Source organism: Condylura cristata, unplaced genomic scaffold, assembly GCF_000260355.1.
Source record: "Condylura cristata isolate star-nosed mole 26May11 unplaced genomic scaffold, ConCri1.0 scaffold00004, whole genome shotgun sequence".
Lineage (NCBI taxonomy): Eukaryota > Metazoa > Chordata > Mammalia > Eulipotyphla > Talpidae > Condylura > Condylura cristata.
This window is the reverse complement of record NW_004567105.1, coordinates 71,766,916-71,785,280: the sequence shown is the minus strand read 5'-3', so window position 1 is coordinate 71,785,280 and position 18,365 is coordinate 71,766,916. Positions and strand designations below refer to the sequence as shown.

At 40.3% G+C, this 18,365-nt stretch overlaps 1 protein-coding gene across 2 annotated transcripts in view; it reads right to left on the bottom strand.

The window, feature by feature from the left end:
- The window catches only part of OSBPL10 (oxysterol binding protein-like 10), a 221,625-nt gene that overhangs the window by 86,767 nt on the left and 116,493 nt on the right, over window positions 1-18,365 (bottom strand). Inside the window, exon 4 of one of the 2 annotated variants that reach the window (XM_012720407.1) lies at window positions 14,299-14,490. The exons of the other annotated variant lie outside the window; for it this stretch is intronic. Within the exon in view, the coding sequence (XP_012575861.1) occupies window positions 14,299-14,490 (192 nt within the window). The remainder of the gene's footprint in view (window positions 1-14,298; window positions 14,491-18,365) is intronic. 2 annotated transcript variants of the gene reach the window in all.

The window sequence follows — 18,365 nt, the reverse complement described above, 5'->3', positions numbered from 1 at the left end:
ACTGCACTTTGAGTTTCTTGACAGCAAAGGCTTTTTATGTTTCATTTCCCACTGTATCCTCAGAAATAAAATCCCTCCTGGAACATCACAGGCCTGAAATCATATTTATCAAATGAGTAAATCTCTCTTCCAAATCTCTAAAGACTCTTAATAAAGTAATATATATTTTAACATATACAAACATTATATCATATTCACAATAGACATAAGTACAACATATATTTCATGGATAAACAAGAAGCAAAGTTAGGACTAAGGCAAAAATAATCAAAATCACCACCATTATTTAACATTATTTTAGATACACTAGCCCACACAATTATTAAATTTGATCAAAATAAAAAAGGAAGTAAACAACCGCTATTTACAACAGGTTAAATTGTATCTGTACAATTGTTGGAATAAATTTAACCCACAGAAAACAAAAGCCTCCCTATTTCCAAGTCACCCTGTCAGGTAGAAAATATAGTGGGGAAAAAACCAATTTGCAGTAGCAATCAAAGGGATAAAATAGTTGGCAATTAAAAGGAACTTGAGGGATCTATATTTTTAAAAAGCTCCTGGGGGAACAAGGAGAACATAGAAGTGGGTTCTAAGAGAAATGACTATGGCCTTATTCTCAAGAGAACAGCATTCAGATGTCAATTTTTAAGTAATATATAGAGTTAATACAATCGTAATAAAAAGAAATCAGTGGAGTGGGGGCAGCCATGCACTTTTAAGAATGGGACAAGCTGATTCTCAAGTTCTCAAGGAAAGGAACTGTCTGGGAGAAACTAAGTGTGAGGTCGACGGGAGTGCTCTGGTCTTCCCAGGTAATAAAGCACATCCACAAGACAGAACATAAAATATTACATTCCTGATATGTGACCACACTGACAAGTCACTGAGAAAGAAGAGAATGACCAAGATAGAGCCAAATGCTTAACTCAGGATGAATACAAGTGGCCTGCCATATCAGCAAGGAAAAGATGAACTACTCCATCAACAGTGTTGGAAAACGAACAGGCACACGAGATCCTGAAGTTGTTCTTACTCTTACACTAAAAAAATTCTAGAGGCAACAAAAATGTGTGTGGGGAAGAACTTCAGCCAGAGTTCATTAGTAGGAGGCTTTCGATGCACTTACACATCAGAGCCTGGCTGCTCTGAGTCCCTGCCTTTACCCCCCTCCAGAGTTGGCAGGCAGTCTGGCTTGGGGAAATCAGCTCTCCCCACAAGGCCACAGGGTAAAGCTTCTGCAACTGCCAAAGGTCAGGTCTGAAAGACCACAAAGATCTGGCCTGAAGCAGAGGAGTGCAAGTCATGGTTTATCCATACAAAAGAGTGCTTTGCAGATATTATAAAGAGAATTCTTTATGTATTGGTAAAGAGCCATTTTCAAGTGAAAGAAGCATGTTCATAGGAGGATAAAATAAGCACATACCAATGAGTGTAATAATGCTACAGTTAATGGGGTTTATTTTAACTATTGAAAACAATAAAATATGTCTACACACAGGTACATAATAGCAAATATATGCCAACATTGTCTAGACAACATGTGTCAAGAGGTTGCTAAATGTAGCTGACTTTGGTCAGAGGAGGAGGCTGCCAGTGAAAACTCACAAAGGCCTTTGGGAACATGTGGCCACTAAAAACCTCTAGAGAAATCTATCTACCTTCTAAATCTGATCTCATGCGTACTTATTAACAATTCAAAATTCTGATCTATTTCAAGAAATAGAGTTAACCCCCAGAGGATGCTACCTCTGAACAAAGGTAAATGACTGCAAATCTCAAGGGTCAGGTCACCACAATGGGTATAATTCAGCACCCAGCTTACCCTCCCCCACTCCATCCCACCCCTAGGGGGACAGGAAAGCATCTTTCTTCCCACATCCAAATTTTCCTTCTTGAATTATCCCCATCAATATACTCCAAGCAAAGAATTTAAAACAACTGTCTTATCTCACAAGGTGGTCTATAAATTCCCTTTAGAATCTCAAATGAAAAGCACTGTGTAATTATGAAGCATTACTACAGTGATTATGTGCCCAAATGTTAGTAAATTTTAAATAGCATGTCTTACTGTGATAATGTCTCCCTGTTAGTGAGAAATCCTCACCTCACCTTCTCATCTCTTGAGTGTTAAGCTGAGGGATGTTTATTCTGGATGTAGCAGCAACAGTCCCACAATACACAAAGAAAAAAATTATTTCTCCTAATCACATGTCAGTAAGACAACTACTTTTATGCTGGAGATAAAAAATGTATATACTAAAGTAATGCAGATTTCTTTTTCTCCCCAAAATACAGGGCAGAATCACTTTTATAATTCTTAATTCATCCCAGTCTAAGTCACATAGTACAGCTTTTACATCATGAGGTCTCTCATATAAGGAATATATATATATAAAGTTTCTCTGAAATCAAAAAAGTACGGAAATGTATCTTTTGTATCAGTCTTCTTTTCAGGCTGTATCCTTACACTAGAGAGTCACCCCCCAAAAAATGGAAACAACAGAACAGCCTTCAGAAAGGAATCCTATCTTGTTCTTTTGACTGTGACTTAAAAATGACCAAAACATCTCTGCCATGGTGACAGCCTGGCGCTTTCCTCTCACAGCTGGGGTCAAAGTTCAAATGGCTTCCCCCAGGGGGACACACCAGTTTCTGGGCCCAGAACCCAGACTGAACCCCGAACCCAGACTGAACCCTGAACCCCTTACACACCCAGAGCTGTAGCCTGCACCAGTTACTCATTTGTTATCTATTAAACAGATGTTTCTCTATAGAAAAACACATGAGACTAAGTTAAATCAAGCTACAAAAAAGAAAACTCCCTGTTGTTACCTAGCACCAACAACAGTGTGGCCTTCCTTTAAGATGTCCTCGGCCACACCATGCAGGTCACCACGAGTACTCGCCAGCCTGTCACTATGGGGGAAAGGACAGGGGGAGACTAGGCGCATATACCTGTGGCCTTGCGTGCACCTGGCTGAAGATGAGAACTAAACCACAGTGCAGCCTGCTGCTGCTGTTGCTGAAAACAGATCTGAGTTTGAAATGAGCAACAATCTCTGTGTTCATCGTGAAATAATACCAGGAACCACTAGGGGAAAAGGCAATACTTTCTGCAGAAATCACCACAAAACTCAAGTACTACAGGGGGCTTAAGTGCCACAAATGAGCTTGGCCAACTGCATCCTGCCTCTCTAAAATACATTATTATCTCCATGCCTAGAGCACTTGCTGGAAGATTCCTTGTGTTAAATTACCAGAGGTGAAAACAGGAAGAACAGTCTTATGTCATAGTTCTCCCACTTAGCTTTCTTCTGAGTGTAGCACTTTACAGGTATCCAAACCATGGATTTTCTATGAGCCAGAGTCAGAGGGAGACAGGTGTTTCTTCAGGGTATGTTTGATTTTGCTCAGCAACATTCTAGTCATAGAGAAGAAAAGTTTGTAAGGTTGTGACATTCAGTGATTTTTTCCCAAGGGTGTTGGTGACGTGTGGATCCCTGAGGGGGCAGAGTGTGGGTCTGCTAATCCTCAGCGGCCTGTCCAGGCTCCATTTTGTTACCTCCAGTTCTGTATTCCTCAAGCAAGGTCAGAACTGCTGAGTCAGAGGAGCCCAGCCCTCCAAGGTGACTTTCAGATCAAGTAAGAGCATAAAGCTGGATCACCCTGGGAAGGGTCTGCATCAAGAGCTATGACTGGAAACGCTCCGGGGCTGTTGACTGGTGTACAGCGAAGGACCCCAGAAGCTGATCAGTGGAAAGCTTATTGGTAAGACTGAAATCCTGACTGGAGTGTCAAGGCTAGATCTACATACCAAGATGTCAGCAGATGAGAAGTACAGTTTCACCCTTCCCCTGCTTCTTCTACTTCCCCGTCTCCTTTTCTGCTTCCTTATAGGATTAATTCTGGATGACTAGTTTATCAATAAAAAGCCCAGGATCTTGCTCTTGAACATCATCCTTCAACACAGCCTGCTCCAGTGTGGTGTTGCCCGATGCAACAGCCAGCCCTGTGTGAAAGGACAGCCAGCTCACGCTCGCCTCACCATAGGCTAAATTCCATCGCCAATTAACACTGCAGCAGTACCTAGTTTCTGTCATATTTTAAAAAATCACATAGATTATTACATTTCTGGACCAGAGTCAGCCTCATAGATCATTTCACCCCTCACCTTGGAGACCAGCCTGGACCCACCATGAGTGCACCATTGGGGTTTGACTGACAGCAATGAAGCTCTAGGCTAGGTCAAACAGACCTGTACAAGGAGGCTAACAGGAGCAGTAGCAGATAATTTTATGTCAGTTTAGCTAAGCTACAGTCCCCTGTTATTTCAGAACATATTCCTGGCAATATGTGTTGAAGATACCCTATGAGGGGCCTTTCAGGTGAGACAACATTTAAATTGGCGGACTTCGAGCAAAGCTCCTTATTGCTTCTGTTCTGTGACTGTAGATCTCCCAGGAATATGATACAGGCCAAGAAACTCCTTCCTCAGGAAAAGGATTTCTTAAATCTGTGGAGGAGAGTTTCCCAATCCCTGTGATCTCTATGGAAAATTTTCTCATTTAGTCAGATTTTTACCAAGCACTTACTAGGTGCTTGGTGCTGTGCAGAGTCTGTAACAGGGTGGTCCCTAGGAAAAGGGGAAGTTCTAGATTCCCACCCAGAAGGAGGGTGGAGCTGAGCAGAGAAAAAGGAGAGAAGAAGAGAATGAAGCTGGATGGAGAACAAGGAGGAGACCTGAGGAAGCCACATGGAGCAGCAAGCCTGTGAGGAAGAAACCGGGCTTGTTTCCTGACCCTGGACTGGTTAAGGCAGATGTGGGTGAAAGACCTGTAGGGAGGTGACTATGGCAGTGTTTATATTGATTTTGATTTTGCCCTTTTCCTCCCAGATTTGTCTGACCATTTCTGACCCTTTTCCATGGGTCCTGGCCCAAAGGTGCTTTAGTCTTGTGGCAGGCTTTCAGGCCTTGCCTAAAACCTTTGGGTTGACTTTTGCCTCCGAGGGGATGGGTAACTTCAGGTGTTTGATCTAGAAGTTATATTCTTTGTGTTCTGTATTGTATACTCACTGTATTAAAGTCCCTTTGCATTAAAGTTTTATATGTTTTGTCTTGATGCAGCAGATGGCAGAACCCACTTAGAGCAGGCAGGTTTTGGGGGCTTCAGGAGTGCCCCTCTCTCCCTGTCCTATAACAGATTTTGTCCTGTAACAAGTCCATGGAGAAATTTTTTAAAAAAAAAAAACCTCTCTAGATGAAGGAGCAAGAGAGGTCAGACCACAGGTACATGAGCTCCTAATTGCCAAGTGTAATGAATTAAAGAAAAGAACCTGTAAGGCAATCAACTGAGGTTAAGGAAAAAACTGAGAAAGTGGGAAAGGAGGATTAACTCTACAGCAGCGAGGCTAGAACCTGTCTTTCAACAAAGTGAAGTGTACCAATGGCAAGGAACAGAGTTATGAACAGTTCCAGCTTTCTGGGAGACCGGGCAGTTCAACTTTGTGGTTCAGGCTGGCCTCAGCTCTCCCCACCATCCAGATACCCATCATAGAGGCCCTGAGTAATTTGAGACCCCAGAACAGTCTTCTGCAGGGTAGCAGTCAGGGGATGAGTGGCGGGTTGGTGGGGCGACACTATCTCACTGTTGTGCTCTGTTGTTCACCTCACGTGCCATCAGGCTAAAATTCAAGACTCCCAGGCAAAAAATCCAATCACTCTCAAATTATGTTCTCGTAGAATTTCAAATATGTATTCACAGAATTTCCAAGGTGTTCAACATTCACACAAATGTTTCAAATTGCAGGTATGTGGTGAAAAAAGAAATATATATATTTAAAAAATACAAATTGCACAGAAAAAGAGATAAAAGATTCCAAGAGTCACCCCAAATACTATTCTTTCTTTATCACTAATAATAATTTTACCTTCTAAAAAGCAGCTGCAATAACAAAACACCACCTCCCTTTTTTCAGAAAGGATCTGTAAAAGGTACTGGTTTCATGGACTCCACCCCCCTCCAGATACTGGAACTACTAATCCCATCAATAACAAGGAGAAGCACACTGGACGTGAGGGCGGAGCTGAGCAGCCAGGTTGGGATAAAACCGGACATGTGGGCTCTGGGGGTCTCTTGGCCTGGTGGTTCGCGGCTGATCGTTTTGGCTCTCCATCGGTTTTCAGCGTGCCGGTAGAGTCCAAGACAGCAGAACTGGTAGGACATTCTAGTTAACTTGTATGTCTCTCCCTCTTTCCCTGGGTTGTTCCTTTACCTTTCTCCTTATAAATAAATCCATTATTTAACCTTTTTGAATGTGTCCATAATATGATTGAATCGTAAGCGCGCAGGTGAAGACCCACAGACAGACAACCCAATTCACATTAGGGTGCCCTGTAACATTTATATTTCATTCAAAAAATACTCTATTTGGCAATCACTTGTTAACTAACACCATACTACATTTTTTGTGCAGTTTTGAAAACTAAAGTCTGATGCTCACTTATTTTACAAGAGAGCAAATAGCTACCAAAAATACATGCTTAGATCTGCTGGTATCACTTTTCCAAAAAGCACGCAGGAGAATTAATTTAGGACATTAAAAAAAATAATGACAGCTCTCCCTGGTGGTGCAACAGGTTAAAGCACCACATTATGAGGCTCTTGGAAGGCATAGCAGCACGAGTTCGATCCCCTGCCAGGGAGCTAACCCACATGGCACGGCAGACCTCTCCTGACCCACCTGCTGCTCTTCTCAGCAGTGCATTTCAGTAGATCTGCCTATACTGCTCCCCACTCTGTCTCTGGTGAATCTTCTCACCCACCATGCCTCTGGCCTATACCCCAGTTCTGTAAGCATAAATAAATCTTTTTTTTTTTTTAAAAACGAACTTAAAAAAATAAAATAAATAAAATAATCACTCTGTTGATGTTCCAACAAAGGATAAATGCACTTCACACCCTAAATGGGGTTTCCCTGGTGATGGCTGACCAACAAACCCAGCACTGCCAGTGTAGGCTGCTACCTTAAAACTGACCAATTGGGGCCCCTCCCTAGTGGTGCAGCGGGCTAACGCACAGCACTAAGAAGAAAAGCCACTTCAGCAAGAGTTCGATCCCAGCCTGCCCCAGAGATGACCACATAGCGTGGCAGACCTCTCTTGACCCACCCGCTGCTCCCCTCAGCAGTGTACTTCGTCAGTCGGCCTGGTCTCCTCCCCACTCTGTCTCTGGTGAATCCTTTCACCACCCCTGCAACTCTGGCCTGTACCCTAGTTCTGTATGCATAAATAAATAAATTTTAAAAAACAAACCTGACCAATTAATAAAATTCACTAGGGTGGTATTTTATAGCTACTGTTTTCATATCAAAGACTGTACATGAACCACGGTTTCTAACCAGACATTCTCTAACCCAGATACACCAGGATCAAGCCAAATTATCCTGGGGGAGAGAATACTAAGGTAATAGTTTGTTTCAGGGTAGTAATTCCATTAAAGGATCTTCTCTTATAAGTGTGTTAAGTAAATATGACACTGCAAGCAGATGAAGAGAATATTTATTCTACATAACAGTATATATTACTTATTTATTTTTTTAATAGTATATATTTTAATATGCATATATACATACTTATTAATCTACAACTGAAACCACTAAGTACACCAATTCTATTTTTTAAGTTATTTTAAAACTTTATTAAATGGCATAGCATCAGTACAATTTATCTACCTAGAATAAGCAAGTGCAGCAAATAGTTCTCCCTTCCAAAAGATAGTGTCTAGAAGCAAAATATTTAACAATAAAAAAAAATTAAGGGAAGGATAATTTCTATTTGTCAGTAAATGTCATTGAAAGCTTAATTAAATATAATTTTATGCATCACAGAGACCCATCATAATTCAACAACTTGACCTTTTCCCTCATCAATCTATAGAATCCAAAGATCCCTATTGAATTAAGTGTATTTATTTTGTAAGTCTCAGATGTTGCAATTGAAAAATTCTTTGGTCAAAATTGTAAGAAGACACTACACTATTTCAAATACTTGTTAGGCCCAAATCTATTAGCAAATTTGGAACAATGAAAGAATTTTACTTACTCCCTTAAGAGGATTTCCTTCAAGCTAATCCAAAGAAGAAAATAGTTAAAACCCATTGTAAACCACAAATAGTCTTAAACACCCCAATCCATATATATGTACTCATGCTTGAAGAGACACAGAAACCTTTATTTTTATAGTCACTTCTGAGAAATGAGGAATTGGTGGTGAAATCTTGTCTTTCCTACTTCCAATTCATAATTAAGCAGGTACACACACACACACACACAGCATGAACATCACGGTTATCTATTTTTAGAAGCATCTAGTGAACAAAATTGTAATGAAAATCACACTACATGTACCTGCTAAACTTGTGTATTTAAAGAAGTGTGAGCGATGGTAAAACCTGTCATGATATCACTAAAATCATACAAAGTTAAAACACCAGTGAGTACCATACACTTCAATCGTCACCTGTCACATAGCTGAGAATCAAATTGATTTTTAACAATAGTGCATTCCGTTTGTAAAACAATTCAGTGGCACATTCAGAAGCTCATTCTGTCACCACCTGTGTGACTGTGGTCACAGTCAGCTAAGTATACACCTGCCAGTGGCAGCCACAAAGGACTCCGCGTGGCCCCCACTCAACCCTCTATCAATTACCAGGCTTCCCTCTCACTCACTCATCCCACATCATATGTTAGTCATCCTTGAATGCCACCAAATTCTGTTTTTAAAGTGCCCTAAATGCCAGAAAATGGGCCCTTCCATCAATTTGTTCGACACACTTAGCAAAGGTGCTAGAGCAAGATGATGCAAAGATGTGTGAGACTGTTTAGCACGTAGCAGAGCTCAGCAAATTCCTGTAGAATGGATGGGAAAAGTGAATGAGCAAGCTCAGTAGAGCAAAGCTGGCTAATCTCTTTAAAGGAAGTCACAGAGGGGAGGTCTCTTTTAAATGTTAAGCCTTCTAGGGGGAACATTTAAAATGTCAAAAGAAAAAGTGAAATTCATTTTTATGTACATAATATAAAAAATTTCATTTCCACATGCAATGATTATAAAGACATTATTAGTGAAACATTTTACCTTTTTTTAGGATGAAGCCCTTAAAATCTAGAGTCCATTTTACATGTATAATTCACCTCAATTCAGACCAGCACATTTCAAGAGTCGTGGTTATCCCCAGTGGAGAATACTGTTATAGGACACATTTCTAGTAACATCATGGCAAAAAGTTCTACTGGGCAAAGTCCTTCCCAACAGAAGGAGGCAGTGAGGGGAGAGGGTGAGGAGTGGTGCTGAGAAAAAAGAGTGAGAGAGAAGAGAGGGGAGGAGACCTACAACATACTACATGCACTAAAGAAATGCCATGCTGAGGAGTGCAACCTTTATCCTATGAACAGTAGGGGGACAGGATGCTATGCAGGAGTTAAGAAGAGATTGCTTAACTCATCTCAGTCAATCAACTCTGAGTGATGGCTCTAAAACTTGTTTTTCCATATGCTTTTCCTGCTTATATGAGCCCTGAAGCACAGTGCAAGAGGGAAATGCTGTAAGAATGTTTAGAATTCTCAATTACCTCATGAATATTAACACTGTCTTTGCATGAATGTGGGTCTGCTAATCCTAAACAGCCTGTCCAGCCTCCATTTTGTAAGCTACGGTTCTGTATTCCTAAAGCAAGGTCAGAACTGCTGAGTCATAGGAGCCCAACCCTACAAGGTGACTTTCAGATCAAGTAAGAACATAAAGCTGGATCACCCTGGGAAGGGTCTGCATCAAGAGGTACACTGGGAATGCCTGGGGTGCTGATGACAGATGCATAAACTTACTCCTGACTTAGACATCACAAGGCATGATGGGAACACCTGGGGGGGCTGTTGACTGATGTATAACAAAGGACACAAAGGAGGCCAGAAGCTAACAATCAGTGGAACACCTTATTGATAAGATTGAAATCCTGACAGGGGAATCAGGGCTTGATCTACATGCCAAGCTATCAGCAGATGAGAAGTACAATTCCACCACTCCCTGCTTCTTGTAATTCTCCCTCTCTTTTTCTACTTCCTCATAGGACTGATGCTGTGTTAACTGGTTTCTCAATAAAATGCCCAGGACTTGTTCTGGATACCCCTTCTTACACTTCCTTTAAAAGGAAGCAGCATCCTGCGTTATGTAGCCTGCTCCAAAGTTCCCATTTCTTTATCAATGTGGTGTTCCCCAAAACACCATTGTATTAAGAAAAACTGTATTAACACCACTGAATAAGAAATTTACCTTCTTAATATTAACCACAAAAAAAATAGAAGAGGAGAGATTGGTACTGTTGGGAGTGCCCAAAGATTTACTGACAAGGACTGAATTAGGGTGGTAATGAATTGAGCCTTGCATCCAAGCTTGATAAAGTAGTAGTAAACTGACCTTGAGATCCTGGATGGGACTAGCTGAAGGTGATAATGAACTGGGCCTCACATCAAGGACACAGCGATGAGTCACCCCTTTGGAATCTGAGTTCAGAATCTATATAAGAGACTCTTCCCCATTATTGGGTTAGCAGTAGCTGCGGACCCCACTCTAGGGGTTGGGTCTCAGCTGCTGTCCGGGAGCAATAAGCTCTGCTTGCTCAGCCTTTCTGCCTCCTGCCTTCCTTTCCTGCGGCCAGTCACAGAAGTTGGGACAAAACAGGTACTAGAGATGATGGACAGAATCAAGAGGCATTTCTGAAGTCTAAAACCAGTCTAATGGTGGTTTAAACACAGTTTCACAGACCAGGATCAATCCATGATGAATACTCTTCCAACCCAAGCAAAAAAACATTAAAAACAAGGAAAACACAGTTATGTTTTCCATAAATGGAATGAGTGACCCTATAATTTGGAGACTGAACTCCTTTGGAGAAGCTACATTAAAAATGTACTTTTATGAAATGATAACCATAGATACTGGTCACATAGATATCAGGTTATTTTCATAGAATATATTCTCCAGTGGGGGAATTTATGAATTAAGGCATTTAGCTGTTGTTATTTATCACAGATTGTAGCAGAAGGACAATATGCAGCAATGCCAGCATTTATGGAAATCCAACCAATAATGTGCTAAAATTATTTCCAGCAATTGGACAGGCAAAATCGTCTTAATTTCTATTCTATAAAGATATGCCCCTTCCTCACAATGATTCTGTGATTCAGCTTCCCCAATTGATCATTCCTCCTCACTTCCTGAGGACTCTTGGTACTGACCTTTGGGATCTCAGTTCTTTACATTTTGGGTGACTTAGACATCACAAGGCATGATGGGAACACCTGGGGGGTGTTTTAAACTACCCCATTACTTTCCCCCATGCTGTGGCATTCCATTTAATATTTATTTGTTGCCTTTGGCTGGGCAATTTTTCTTTTCTTCTTCAGATATTCAGGCACAACTGTCTTATGTATGATGATTTTCTCCACTGCTTCAGCAGCCCTAAGTTTATCTCCCCTGGACAGCTGGATTAAAAATGTTATTCCATTTGCTCCTAGTTATGCTACAGATTAATACAGTAGGCTCTAAAAACAGGTCTTTAAACTCTAAAATCAATATACTTTTAAAACTGCAGAACTTTCTGGTAGTAGTGAACTTTGCTAGGAACATCCCCAAAGTGGGCCTGCCCATCTCATAAAATGACAGGCATCAGAAAACTGGTATCCTGTTCAATCAGGAGCAATTTTGGGCATACATCTGCAAAGAGCAAAACTTTTAAACTCCCCCTTGACAGTAACGCCACTATACAACTCTCCAAACTTACGAAGTTTGTTTGCTAGACCTCAGCAAGCTCACGTAAAGATAATCTTCAGATCAGCAACAGACAAATCAATCACCTGGAGAGATAACTATTGCTCAAGAGTCTAAAAACCCAATTAAAACAGCTCTGGAGACAGTTGATCCAATTTTTCACGTAATGAATCTCCATGGGAAATTTCAGTCATTTCTTCCCATACATGGAAAATGGAGAGAAAATGATAGTGAAAAAAGCAGCATTTATGTAAATCACTTATCACTATCATACTACGTAATTTTTACGTATCTACATATGTAACATACAGAGGGGAAAAAACAAGTAAATGCATTGAAATGTTAATTGCTTTTTTGAAGAGATGTATAATTTTGGGTAAACTTGACTTTCTTCTATAGACTCTTTGCAGCATATATTTGCAATATATACTTAAACACTGTTATACACACATTCCCAAAGATATACTTTTATTCTTTTAAAAATTGACTTTAAGATGGAGGTAGAAAAGGTTATACTGCATTAACTCCTGTTGAAACAGAATCCTTATTTAGGCCACTGCTTACCTAATATAAGCATCCACCCACTCCCCTTTTGCATACAACCTACCATCACTTTTATGTCTATCAGAGTCAACACAATAAATTAAGAAGGTTCTCAAAATACCATAAACTTTCAACTTTTTTTTTTAAGAGACTTTAGTCTCTAAAGCACTTGGAAAAATATCTGCAATGAGGTTTACATAAGAGTCACATGATAGAATTGTGGTTATTCATTTAAGTACTTATCTGTAAATACAGAAACATTTACTGGCAATGGTAAATGATAAAATATTTTAAAATACTCTTGCAAATAAGAGTATTTTATCAAGAAATAAGTGGAGGAAGAGGAATGAAACAAGAACTTTCTGTTCTTAGAAATATTAACGCTAGGTGATGGATACCATTAACCATTCGATTTTGTGTATAAAGATTTTCCATAACAGGGCCCTCCCCACAGTACCAAGAAGCTTAAGGCACTTCTGCATGAGTTCAATCCCCGCCTGCCCCTGAGGAGATCGGCAAGGTGCTACCCTCCCGCTGCTCCCCTCAGCAGTGTACTTCATCCATCTGCCTGTTCTGCTCCCCACTCTGTTCCTGGTGAAGCCTCTCACCCTCCACATCTCTGGCCTGTACCCCAGTTCTGTATGAATAAATAAATCTTAAAAAAAAAAAAGATTTTCCATAACAGCATTATAAAGGGGCTATAAAAAATGAAAGGCAATATATACACATGTATACATGTGTATATCATTCAAATTAAGCTCACAGCCAAACTTTTTTCTAACTTCAGAGTAACTATTTTAAGGGATCATCTGACTATGTATTTTTATTAGAAAATACAAAATATGTGCATGTGTAGTTTATCAAGAAAAAAAAAATCATCTTTTACATGTATCTACAGATTTGATTCAAAAGATTGCAGATTTTCTGTCCTGGGCCAGAAAGAGACCAGATAGTTAGCATGGCCAGAAAGAGACCAGATAGTTAGCATTACTTGGCTTGTGACACTTAAAGAATAAAGTAAGATGCATACAAACTCAAACAGCAACAAGAGCCTATTCTAGGGAGTCCCACTGTCCTGTTTGACAGGTAGAAAGGGCTCAGCTACTTCTAACAAGACAAACGGGCCTAGTCCCAATCAGCTGCAAGGTGAAAAGTCTCGGTACTCAACAGAAGTTAGACAATCAACACCACTTACTTTCTATCCATCTGTTTTAATAACAGCTGCAAAGGATGATGTGAATATTAAGGCTGTGGAGTCCTCAAACTGATGACATTCCATTTTAGCAGAAGTCAAATGAAGACATAACCCCATAGAGGTTCAAGACATGAAGAGCTTTTTCGTCTGCATTATCACCAAGTGATTCCCAGCTCTCTTGAAAGGTGGTAAGGCCTGTATTAGGTACATCCTACAGGTGCAGAGACTAAGCTTCAAAAGACTTGTTCTGAAACAACAATCTGCCTCAAAGGACAATGTTCTTTCACTACCCAACACTCTCCTGGACATGTGTCTGTGACAGTGAGGTAAGCACCTCAGAAAGTAAACTATGTCAGAAAAGAAGGGGTATCAGCTGCAGACCTGACCCTTCCTAAATCTCAAAACATGCTCAATTACTTCCTGATCATCCATGATCTTGTACTGTCTATTATTTTGAGCACGGAGACTGAGTGGACTTCTGTTTACCCTCATGTTTCTTTGGATATGCTTTCTCTGTTTCCTGAACTCTGACAGAGGTCTCCCCGAAACTCACTTAACCCAAGACAGAAACAATTTATCTTCAGAAGGGAGTGCCATGATTGTGTGCCCCACAAGTTTGTTGCTAGTCCTCTCTCTCCATAGCAAGATGGTACAAAGGAAGAGAAGTGGTAGCGTAACAGGCAAGCCCTCGAGTCCCATGGACCACTTAACCTAGTAGGAGAGCAGAGCCTACCTCTCTGACTTCGTGAAGCTGGCCGGAATACTGACTCTTGGCTCTTCGGGCGGCTGCAGGCGACTTGTGATGCGTGACTGTGACAACACCGGGCGCCCCCGCACTGAGGTGTCTCTGGCTACAGGGAGACGCAGAATTGGGTGTTCCATGGGGAAGCAAAGTGAGACTTCGGCTTCGGGAGCTTGGAGTAGTCTAGAATAAGCAACAGGTGTCAAAACTCAACAACCGACCTGTAGAACACAACTAAGTGTTGGCTTCCATATCCTGGATTTCTTAATCTTTTCCCTTTAACTTTTCAGAGGGGTGAAAGCATGGCAAGGTACAACACTTCCACATGCCCAAACCCCAGACTGACTTTAAGAGAGACAAGCTCTGGGAATAATCCTGTTCTCATCTGCAATTGTGTGTCCTGTTCTACAGCAGGTCATGAAGAGCTGCTCAATCTCCCCATAACACCAAGGACCCGCATGGCTCTGTGCCTCTGACTGATTACTTTGCCTTCCTAAATGTTCTTTCTCTCCTGGCTGGACAACTCTCTTTGAACCTGTAAGACTCAGCTCACTGCTCTCTGCTGCGTGAAACCTCTCCCTGCATTTCTCAGTCTCTCCAGTTCTCTTATTTCAGTACCTCAAGATTATTCCTTGTCTAGCTACTTTCTTAAATATTTAGTAAATGTATACTGCTTAAGTGATCATACGAAATATCCACCAGTTAATCCTCCTTTGTTAGTAAAGTGCTTACATTTCATCATCTAGTAATATAAAATCCAGTTTATGAGAAAGATGGCATTTCAACCTAGTGGAAATGAATTTTTCAGTAACGGGTGTTAAAATCATGTGGCAGTCATCTAAAAAAAAAAACAATATTCATCTCTCAGATTATGGACCTTGAAGGAGAAAGAAAAGAAGGAAAGGACAAGAAATGCCAGGAAAGGATACAAAAAAGCACTAAAAGAAAGACGCAGACTTGGAACAGCAAAGATTTAAAACCTTACAATCCAAAAGCCATAAAAGAAAAGCCTAGTGAATTCGATTACCTAAAAACTCACAGACTCTGGCACCTAAGACCATCAGGCCTCTTGTTTTAATTACCTAAAAACTGAAAACTGACACACAAGAAATGAATTTTAAAAACACACTCCCACCACCAACAAACTCAAGTAATAAATCAAGAAAAGTATTTTCATTTTCACAGACAAAAGGATCATCATTCAAATTTTGACTATGAATATATATTTACGGTAATATATATGAATGACAAACTATTGTTAAAATATGGCAAGATATGAACAGCTCCTAAAATGCATAAATGGCCCTAAAAACAAAATGGAAATATACCCAACTCTACATAAAACAACATATATAAATTCAAACTACATTTAGATACCATCTTCCACTCATCAAATTGGCAGAAATCGTAGGCTTGAATACCTCTCCGTTGTGAGATACTTGTGTGGGTGTATAATCCCCTGAGGAGGGCAATCTGGCAGTACCTGGCACAGGTGCAACTTACTGCCCTGTGCTTCAGGGAGAGTGTCCTCCAGATATACCTGCTTTCAGGTGAAACAGCACAGGCACACATTCATCACAGCAGCAGTATGGTTAACAGTAAAAGAAGGGAAGCAATCCAACCCATCGATATGAAGAGTGGGGGTAGAGTTTTTTCCTACTCTTTATATTCTTTTATTTGAACCACGTGAATGTGTCAGCAATTCAGCATTTTTAAAAGTCTGCATAAAATTTACATTCTCAATATTGCCGTATACATTATGCAGCTTCAGAATGCAGTTAGATTTTTTTTTGTTGGATTCATACCAGCTTATATATGTCAGATACTATTTAGTGAGCACATACTATGTCCAAGAAGATCTAATTAATAAGTAGAGAAGTAGGGAGACTTATACGACAACCTTTCACAACAGACACTCACAGTACTGCTGGGAATATTAGAGACAAAGCAGAAAACACTCCCCTCCACACACACAGTAGGGAAGATCATAAATAGGTGCTTATTTGCAATACAGCCAGAAAAAGCAAAAGAACTAAGCAAGACAGGGATCAATGACAGCTGACTCATCACAGTTAGCTGTTCTGAGGACAAAGGACTTGAAGCCCCAGTAGGATATGAGAAGATAGAGACATTTGCAGCTATACACAAAACAACCCAGACATCTGAAGCAGTCTTAGCCTCCAGCCTAGGCTAACAGTCATAGCTCTAAAAATTGCTAAATGTTAGTTAATCATCTATAATTTTATGAATCACCATGGAGCTGGAAAGCAAAGGTAGAAATCAGAATTTTGCATTACCTTGTTAACATATCTTTTAAAGGTCTTCTGAATTTGAACTTGAGTATGATTTATGGGCATACAAAGTGGGAAGAGGTATACTGCTTCTAAATAACTTCTTATGTAGGTAGCAGTGGAAATTCATGGCCTAAGATTTACATATACCTCAATGACAATAAAAGACAACCATATGCTTTCAACTTCAATCTTTACCCATAGAGGATGGAGGGGGAAAGAAGGTAATTCTTTAAACCTTTAATAACCATAAATTTACCTAAACATAAAGAAGCTACTGAAATACATTTTGATGGCTTGCCTTATTCCAAACAAAAACAGGTAGAATTATCACTGAGTTTTGAAGACAGGATAGACAAGGTTCACAGGTGAAATCTGAGTGAGTTATTTAGTTGTGCTTATTAAGCATCAACTTCCTAATCTATAAAAAAGGAATAATAATATTGACCATTAAGAGACATCATGAAGATTAAATTAGATCACGCACATAAAATGCCTGGCACAGTGGCTAACATGCAGGAGCTATGTTAAGTTTCTTTCCTGACATCACTTAAAACTTGATAAATGAAGACTTTATTGATTTCTTTAAATGTTAAGAAGTCACTTAGCAAAAAACTATAAGCAGCCACTGATCGCTGCTTCTTTTCTATAGGATCGAAGTGGTGATGGAGCCCAAAATATAATTAAAACACTTACTGCGCGGCCAGCAGTTAAATAGCAGGACTGTGGGTGTGGGGGAGAGGACACTTTTAAATTCTGAGTAGAATGAGAACCCATCAGAAACAGGGTGGAAGACAGTACTGGTAATAGGCATCTTTGCCAGGAGCAATATCACTGTAAATGGTAATAAATCAAGAAATTCACCCAGGAGCCAAATTATTCCGCTGTGGATGTCTAACCCCATGATCATTACTTAATGGCTGTCATTTGAATTCACCAGCAGTAAATTTAAGTTGAAAAACCTTTAATTTTCCATTAACTGTGGAATTCTCACAGTTTAACTCACACCCGCTTCTCCTTCTCAAGGAACAGAAGAGCAAAAGTCTTAATTATTGGCAAACCCCATAGGTCATCAGGCACTAGGAGAGAAAATGAGAAAAGGCAGCAGACTGCACCTACTATAAACAAGTCAGGGCATTCCAAAATGCAGCCCAAAATTTCCAGGTTTTGTTTTCAAACCATGTTTAGATGCCACACACACACCCTTGCTACTAATTTAAAATATTATCAGAATTCGAGAAGCAACATGGTGGGTTTTTGTTCCAAATATTTTCTTCTCTGGGGGTGGCAAGAAATGCCAAGCATGCCATCTGTGGAAATTTCTTAAGTCAGGGGTAATGGCTTCTATCTGGAAGTAGGATTCATCCTCTACCTCCGAAAATCATCCCTTCAGCCATTATCTGCCTGGTAAGTGGTATAATGCCAAAGGAAGGAATGTGGTCTAGGTGAGCCCACATATGCTCAGATGCAGCTCAGACATCCGATATGCGAGCAGGTTCCAGGGATTAGCCAACCTCTTGATATTCTCTACATTCTTTACTAGATTCCTAAACTTCCCAAGGTTGCCAGAGGGAAGGATGGATGGGACAGATGAATGGATGGGCAGACAGACACAATCACACAATCACCTGGCTAAAACTGGCATAAAGAAAGGTCTGATTGGAAAGAAGAAAAGAATCTAGAGAGAATATGTCCAGTCAGACAAATCAAGCAACAAGCCGGAGTGGTAGAGAGTCTAGTCTGGAAAGGTTGGAGCAGAAGCCCGGG